Source organism: Aptenodytes forsteri, unplaced genomic scaffold (assembly GCF_000699145.1).
Source record: "Aptenodytes forsteri isolate BGI_AS27 unplaced genomic scaffold, ASM69914v1 Scaffold63, whole genome shotgun sequence".
In the NCBI taxonomy this organism is placed as follows: domain Eukaryota; kingdom Metazoa; phylum Chordata; class Aves; order Sphenisciformes; family Spheniscidae; genus Aptenodytes; species Aptenodytes forsteri.
This window is the reverse complement of record NW_008794709.1, coordinates 1721689-1730815: the sequence shown is the minus strand read 5'-3', so window position 1 is coordinate 1730815 and position 9127 is coordinate 1721689. Positions and strand designations below refer to the sequence as shown.

The window sequence follows — 9127 nt, the reverse complement described above, 5'->3', positions numbered from 1 at the left end:
GGTGTTGGGTTGACGGTTGGACTCGATGATCTTAGAGGTCCTTTCCAACCTCAATGATTCTAATATTAGATCATCCTTACTTTAAAATACCAGGGCGGGTTTCTGAAGTTTTAAAGGAGCTCTTTACCCTTGCAATCTTGAGTTTTATCTGCTGTCAGTAAAGACTTTTTCTCTAGTTTTCTTTGTTGTTTTCTTACATTCTGAGTTTTCACTTGAAATAATGTCACTATTGACACCATAAAGGTCTACCTTGTTTTGTATGGAAGACTGTGGAAGGTTTTACTAACGAATGACCACTCTGTTTTAGGAAAGTCTTGCACTGTTGTAATCAACAGACTGCAATTGCAACATTCAACAGGAATTTTATGAAGTTGATACATGGCCCTTGGATGCTAAGTAATGTGTGTCCTCCACCTGACTACTTCTGATTCATGAGGCAGCAATTTAATGTTTTAGCCTTCTCCCTCTTATTTGTTAGTGTTTAATCTAAAATATAGAACTATAGAAAAGTAACTCCAGTAACATTGGTAAAACAACTTGAGGTCCTCATCTCAAATGTACTACAGAATGCAGCGTATTATTGGAAGTTAAAAATGTTGCTCCATTTCTTGGGACTTTTTAAGAATAGCACATCATTTGCAGAAGTCAAAATCCAGTTAACTTTTTTCTTTTATTGTGAAGAGGATGTTCAATTTAAATTGTATTTTAAGCCTTCTGACTATTCCTTGGGAGTTGTGGGTGGAAAGGAAGATAGAAATAATTGAGTTACTTTCTGTTGAAACTCTGTACTCTACAATGAGTCATTTTTTACAACAGAATGGTTAATACAATGCCCCTGACTAGCATCAGGTAGAGACAGTGAGTAAATACCATGTTATTCCTTAAGTTTGCAAGCAAAAGTTGCCAGTTATCATACAGAGAAAACTAAAAATTCCAGAAGTCATCATGATAAGCAAAGGTCTGCTAAGAAATTTATGTTTTTAATTACAAGTGAACACTTAAACCCAAACTTTTCTATAATCTTGAGACACCACTGTAGTAAGAGTTGTAATGGAAAAGTAGCACCATCTTTGGCACATTTAAACCCCCTAATTTTGTAGTTTAACTCTTGTACTTTTCAAGTGCCATGAACAGCTTAAATTTCACAAACACACTAAATGGAAAATCTACAGTGGTTGTTTACTCTTTGTAATAAACAAGGGTTGCAATAAAATATTTCAAATTGAACACAAAAGGAATAGTTACTGGTATTTGCTATTCATTAAAGAGGACTTAACTCCCAATGCCACAGGAGGACGTGATGAAAGGATTTCATTTCAGATTGAACAAAATTGTTTGCTTGCTCTGAAATAGTGCATTTCATTTCAAGCTCCTTTTCCTCCCACTTGCTAAAAGATAACTTCACAGGAAATTTCTAAACAGAAAGTTTTTGAAATCATGCTTCAATCTTCTGTTTCAAGACAAAAAAACCCCATACCATACCAAGATATTTCAACTACATTTTTCTCCTGAATGAATAGATTAGTAAAACCAATACAAATTCACATCACTTGTCAACGTTGCCCACTCATCATGCTTTTATTTTTTGCCAAGATATGTTTTGCTGCATACTGGCTTCTGACATTTATGTGTTCTGACTGACAGCTGAACCCCAGTGCTTTTTGGGTGACTGGTTCAGTTATTTTAGGAGAGGTATGGAGTCAGCTTCTTCAAGATGGTAGATGTTCTGTATTTTTGTTTTACAACTAAAAAATAAGCCAACGTTGTCATACCCACTCTGCTTATAAAGACTGGCAGATGTCAAATAACTGTGATTTTGATTTGGTCCAAGCATTCTTCATACAAAAGTTCTCTCTTTTGCCAATAGAGGTTGGGCAGACGATAGAACTGTCAACTGAGGGTTGAAAAACCTGATGGGTCTTGGCAATAAAGTTGTTTGTTGTTTATTCACGTCTAATACATGGAAACTAAACAGCCACTCAGAAGGGTTATCAAAATAATTTGGCTTTTATTCTTAATTGCTGTTTATAAATATATAATTAAGTGGTGGAATGCTTATGATCAGACTCAAACGTAGCAATGCTGTTACAACACAAATCATAGACCAGGAAAGCATGTGAAAGTTTGGGTTCATTTAACAGAAGAGCACAGTGATCTTTATAAGACGGCCCATTAGTAGGCTTGTACTATCCCATCCCAGCCTGGCTTTCTCTGACCAGATCACAGGACCCTTGAGAACTTGAACTATAAAGAGCTCCCTATGGACCCTCTTTAGGAACATGCTCAAAAATTGGCTTCGCAGGCCTTCAGCACACGCTTCCATGCTTTCCTGAATGTGCCCCTCTGGGTGTAACTGACTACCGTGAGAAACTGAACTAGGCACCCGCACCGTTTTTCAAGCTTAGTGGCTTGAAACTTGCTGCAAAGTTTAAGCATTGAAGAGCGCCTTAAGCAGGCCTTCTCCACTGGACGTTCTCAGTATGTAACCTCTTAAATAAAAGCTCTGGCATCAGAAATACATCATGAAGTTTTGTTTGAATGCCAAGTGCTCTACGAGTATTAAGTTTTAACATTCTCATCTTTTGAAGATGCACCGCTCACCAGTGAGTTCACCGGTAAATCATGGCCCTTACAGGAAACAGAAAGGCAAAAATCATCAGACATTCTTGAGGAGCTGAGGATGCAGGGAATAATCAAGAGCCAAAGTACCACTGGCAGCACTGGAGAAGCATATGAAAACAAGGTAAGTCCAAAGTACCACTGGCAGCACTGGAGAAGCGTATGAAAACAAGGTAAGTGCCATTATATGAGGCAGGACCCCTGCTACAGCTCTGACCCTGCTGTGAGCACCCTGAGATTCAGTTTCTGCACACACAAAGCATCCAGGCATATCTCCTCTAAGAATTTAGAAGCAAGTTGTTAAACAGAGAACTGTGTTATGGGGATGTTAGTACAACACAAGCTGGCAGCAGTTTTCAGTTGTTTACAATTTCCAGGCTTGTTTCAAATGGGGACAAAGGAGGCAGTGACAGTACTAAGAACTTGCTCTTTGAAAAACTCACTGGAAGTTACATGCCACAAACTTGTTTCTCAAGTCCACAAAACTAGAAGAAATACTGCTGCCAGGGCTTGTAATTACACTTAAGACCTTTGAAATCCTAAATATTCACACTTCTGAGAAATCTACAATTCACATTTGGTCTCAGACTAAGAAACCATTACAAAATGGATTTTAAAAAAATTATAGAACTGGTATTGGAATAAGAAACTACTGTCCATTTTCTTTTCATTCTGAATGATAACCTGAGGTTTATTTTGGCTTCTGAACTCAAGTTCATTCTTTGTCATCAAGCATTGTGTTAAGGATCAGATGCCTCTTCCAGATATGGTTTCTAGTACAGATGTCAGGAAGGAGGTGGTCTTCAGGGAGTTTGTAAGCAGTTTAACACATTTGTGGATATGTATCATCCAAAGCATGATCCCACCACTGCTTGGACACAGGAACAATTCAAGCTCAAACCAAGGATGATTCTGAGTAGCTTTGTCATTTGAGGCAAGCCATTCACACATCTCTAACCTTGGCCACCTATATTATTGAAGATCAAACAGAAACTTTCGTAAGAAGGACTAAACAAGCAAGTGCCACCTTACAGCCTGACCACTGGTGCTGCCTAACACATTTCCTATTGCCAGCACTTTGGAAAATGGGGGTGGAAGGTCTCCAAATACAACATCTCCATAGCCTTTACTTACTTCCCCTCAGACAGATTTTTTGAGTATCTGAAAGGACTATCCCCTCTGTGGCTAAATTTAGGTAACACACTGCAGGCAGGTTTTTGTATTTTTCCCTTCATAAGATAGGCAAGTGTCTGTTCTTTTCTTCCTCTTGTATTAAAAAGCTGTCTGATATTAAATTACACATACTCTTTTATTGACAGAAACTCAGTCTGTGCTATTTCTCCTTAGAGAATTTCTATCCTCCCAACAGGAGGATTTTTGTCTAAAAATCAGTACAGCTTTTAAAAATTGAACCTCATGCTTTTCACTAACAAAGTCTTCACTAACAAAGTCAACTTTTCCAAGTGGTATTTTACATTTGAGCTGGGCCCACTGCTCCGTAACCTACAAGTGAAAACACAAATCTGTCCCTAGCTGTTAACTATTAGCTCTCCCTTAGTAGCAATAGAAAATTTGGCCTGTGCTACCTCCTGTAAGAATAATTTATTCCATTAGAGCTGAAATCCAGCAGATTACCTATGAATAGAGGGACTAAATGCACTGAACAGACACAGTAGAAAAGGTTTATTACCCAGACATATTCCAAATTACAACATGCCGCTCTGGATTTTGAGCATTAACACATGGGTAAATTCACATCTGAAATTTTGGAATTGACCAGGAATAAACATGAATAGCTTTATGCCAAATTTCAGTCCAGCACTAGCTTCAATGAAGAAATGAGCTCACAGACCTCACAGCACTATGAAAGACAAGTACAACCAGGTTTGAGATTATTTTTACAATAATATTGGAGATAGAGACATCCTTGCAAAAGCTTTCCCTTCCTGTGCATAGTTCTGCTCCATATAAGTATCTGCATCGCTTAAGCCTTGGCAGCATTACCCATCTTCTCTGGATTTCCTGCCATTGCCAACACTGTGCAACAGCTACACTAGAAGCCTTCAGTCTTTTGACCGTTCCTCACTTTATCCTGAGCAAAGGAACTCCAAGCAGTACAGGTTAAGATGCCTCGTTATACCTGTTTCTAAGTGTTACTGCTCTAAAAGAGCAGTACTTTTGAGAGCAACATTTCATGGGTGTAGCGTAACAAAGCCAAGGAAAAGCTGTACGTGCCACAGGATAAACCAGCCTCTACAGTTTTAATAGTGGCTCTTACTAAAAACACCAGCAGAGCCAGAGCTTCCACCTAAGATACAGGTGCCTAGGCTTCTTTGCATAATTACATTTCAGCATTTAGGGAGGGGGTGTGTGTGCTTCAAATAGACTATATAGACTATAATAGACTATATAGAATATCTCAAGTTGGAAGGGACCCATAAGGATCAGAGTCCAACTCCCTGCTCCTCACAGAACTACCTAAAACTAAACCATATGACTAAGAGTGTCATTCAGATGCTCCTTGAACTCTGACAGGTTTGGTGCCATGATCACTTCCCTGGGGAGCCTGTTCCAGTGATCGACCACCCTCTCAGTGAAGAACCTTTTCCTAACATCCAGAGAATCATAGCTGATGTCAAACATGAAAATGTTTAATCCTCACCCCTGAGGAGTTACATTAAGCTCTTAATAGACACCCCTACTCCCAAGAAGTGGCAGGAATTGAATTATAGACAGCACCAGACATTTTAGTTCATTAGTGCACCAGCAGCAGTAGGATATCATCTATCAGGTACCTTTTTTCCAAGTCTACCTTTAAAGGCACTCCTATGTGTGTGAGCTAGAGGGTAAGCAAAAGGACCAAAAGCTGTAGTTTCAAATGGAATGGTCTATGGGAATTTTATCCACTTACCATGAGTTATCATTTACAAGGGATGCGCACAGGTTATTATTTTAGCATTTCCATTGCTGTTAGCTTTCAGTGTGGGTTCGTTGAAGCTATGAGCACTTTTGATCTCCCAAAACTGTTTAGCTAAAAGATAAGTTCTTTTCTCAGCTTATATAGACACAGAACAATCTGGAAAGCAACCTGCTTGCTGAATACTCTGTTTAGTTTGGACATATTGGGAAGAATTTTCCATTCATCTCTTCCTATGCAGTCCACAGTTTATCTTGGGTAAGGAATGACATGCTCATATGCAATACCTTCCCACTTTGGGCTTTCACTAGAATGGCCTTTGTCATTGGATAGAAGAGTTTCTTTCTTTTGAAAAAGTCTTTTGTTTCTTTTTTATGATGATTGAACATTGCTTTGTTCAGATTTTTGTGTCATCTGCATTCAAAAACGTCTCCTTTGTATATCAGTTTTCTTCCTACTGATTCATGCTCCACCTTCATCTCACTAAATGACTCATCTTCTATACTATTTGCAGCACTTAACACTTCTGGCAGTGAGGCCTGACTTCTAGAGTTATTTATGGCAATAAAAGTCTGGGGAGCAGATAACTCGGGAGACTTGTAACAGGATAGTGATTATTTCAACCCTAGGTCCTTGGTGTGGGTTTAACACTGCTAAAACTGCTTATCATACAGGAAACAGTAGAATTCAGCCTCCTGGCTGATCAAACAATCACTGCATCTTTCCAGGAGTAAGCGCTACCCTCAGCAGCAGAGCTCTAGGATTGGGCTGCTCATTTGTATGCAGCAGAGGCCAGCAGTATCATGATTACAAAGCTCTAACAAAACCATTCTTAAATCTCTTCAGCAGTAATAAAGTAACTGCCCTAAATGCTTAGGGCCTCATTACCAAATCCCCACATCTGCTGGGTGTACAGCAACATTGCAAGCTTCACAGGGACATCATTCAGCAGAAAAGGGGAATTCTCACTGCAGACAACACCCACTCATGAGTGAGCACTGAGGTTATTAGTACATCATTATTTCTAGGCTTTCATTGGCATCAGAGTCCATCACCTCCATGCATGAAAAAAAAGCAGAAGGCAAGCAGCAAAGTGTCACCCCAACATCAAAATATACTCTGCTGAAAGCTTTTAATGTCTCTACAGAGAGCTGCCCTGGAAAAGACACCGAAGAAGCCACCAGCTAGGCTGGAAAAAATTCAGTTTGGAAACAAGGAAGCAGGTGATTTTACAGTGAAGGACATGAAGACTTCTGCTGAAGTGAAAAAACAGGTCATCTAATTCTGCTATGTATTTTTCCAGTGTTTGCTTTATCACCTGAAGCCCTCTACTTTTTATAATCAAGCTAATGCAGACAGTTTATGTACAACCTACTACCAAAACCTGATTAATGGCAGCACAGAGGGTCCTATATTCATCTCACAGATGTTGGAAGTCCAGGTTTATTTTTGTCGAAAGCCTGGAAGGTTACTTTAAAGATATGCATACGAGGAAACTTCTGGAACAGTCTTTTTTTCCTATAGCAAAAGATGCATCTTCCACGGACACCAGAATAAATTGACTAAATTCAGTGCTAACTGGAGTAACATTCTGATCACATTTGGGCAGAAAGATAGAAAGAACTGCTGCATGTGTTTGACACGTATGTACTTCCATCCCTCATTACAAAGCATTGGGTTTTCTTGTTATTTTGTTCTAGGCTAGGGAAGAGGAACTGAACAAAATGTCACAACACATTTTTTCCAGCAACTGCCCACCAAACTAAAGGTAAACAGACTGAAAAAGGACTGCCCAAGTTTTTAAAGCCAAGGAGGTACAGACACCCCTCAGCCCTCACCCTTAGATAGAGAGCCAGGGGTACTGCTAAAGGAAATAACTGCAGTAGAGGCCACAAACAATTATACCGAGGACTCTGTCATTGAGTCTGATAACTTACAACTGCATCAATGAAACAATCTGGATCTAAGCTGTCTTGCAAAAATGAGGAACTCCTCTGCTCCCTTCAGCTGTCTTTTTTGGGGGCCTAAGTAAATGATTTATCAAGGGGCACAGCTGAGTCTTGCTGCTACCTATCTCACCTGGGAAAATGGTATCTAATCTTAACTGTTACACACTAATTGAAAGTAACAAAACAAATGAGAAGAGCCAGGAAGACACAAATTAATAACCGGCCAGTCACTAAGTTCGAGCACATACACATTATCATGATTCTATCAAATTTACTTTTTTATTATTAAATTTAGCTCACTTCTTGGATGGCTCCATGAAAAGATTCCCTTTCCCTAGGGAGCAGGGAACAGGAGGTTGGAAAGGCATTGTATACACACAGGAAGGCACAAAAGCAGGAGTAAGCAGGGAAAAAGCTGTGACCAGCAGGGATTTGGGCCAGCAGAACACGGTGGGACCCTAAGAGTAACACCAAAGCACAGAGCAACTAGCAAAGAGGTGAGAGCTTCAGTTAGTAAGGTGACAACAGGCCCCAAGAACATCTATTTGACAAGCATTGAGCAGACAAAGGAAGGACAGAACAAGGACTGAAACTACAATGGAGAAAACAACTAACAAGCACAGTTGGTTTGTCCGCATAGAATGAGATGACTGTTTCTGTTACAGAGCGATGTGTTTGGTCAGTCTTTTGACTTTGGAATCCCCCATACCCTACCTCCAATGCGCGTGCAACATTTATTACAGCCAGCTCTTCCAAAAGCAACAAGTAAAGCAATTGTACCATTCATGCTCTCTCTGCTATCAGCCCTGCCACTCCATTCTGGTCTATCTCTAAACATGTCCATCCCCACTTCCATTTGGACCGCAGGCTCCACCCACCTCTCTCCCCCATCAATCCTGCACCACACTCACCTCTGCTCCTACCCTGGCTTTTTACTTACCTCCAGCTACAGGTGACACATTCTTCCTTTCCACCTTCCAAGCCAAGGAAATTCAGCTGCAGCACAGGACCACTCTTCTCTTAAATCACAGGCCAGGCACTGCAAAACAGACAAAAAGGTAGTCCCTATTTTTACACTCTCATGGTAGCTCTCCCTATCACTCTCAGAAAGAAAAAAGCTTTCCTGCTTCCTCCTCTCTTGCCAGACTTGTACTAAATCACTAAGGGGAGGAGCAAGAGCTCATCTCGTTTCCTGAGCAGCTGGGATCCCACCTGAGGAGCTGAGTAAGGCAGCCCACCAGAAAGAGCCTATTCTTTCAGCCCAGCTCCAGGCCTGGCCAAATTGGCAGGTTTTGTGAAAAAGCTCTATTAGCAATACAGAAGAAAACCTGAAAATCACCCTGGGTTGCCTGGAAAGAACAGTAGAAAAACAAGAAAAAGAGAAAAAAATCTTAGGAAACAGAGAAACTTTACTCACCTGGTTCAAAATTAGCCAACAATCTGACAAACAGGAGAAGTAAGAGATCTGCGGGCACGTTCTCACCACACAGTTAACCCAGGCTGTTCACTGATTTTTGTCTCTTAGGTACTTTAAGCTAAGGCTACCTGGCCAGGCTTGGAATAAAAACTGGTGTGTGTATGCGTACATATATCCATACAAACTGTTCCACCAAGTTAGAGTAGTTTGCCTCGCCCTGCAGTG

General features: G+C 40.3%; 1 protein-coding gene across 1 annotated transcript in view; it reads left to right on the top strand.

The window, feature by feature from the left end:
• The window catches only part of STMND1 (stathmin domain containing 1), a 9716-nt gene extending 2213 nt beyond the window's left edge, over positions 1-7503 (top strand). Inside the window, 6 exon segments of the mRNA XM_009273736.1 lie at positions 2589-2743; positions 6684-6809; positions 7237-7274; positions 7276-7318; positions 7320-7465; positions 7467-7503. Of these exon segments, the coding sequence (XP_009272011.1) occupies positions 2589-2743; positions 6684-6809; positions 7237-7274; positions 7276-7318; positions 7320-7465; positions 7467-7503 (545 nt within the window).
• Positions 7504-9127: the final 1624 nt, after the last annotated feature.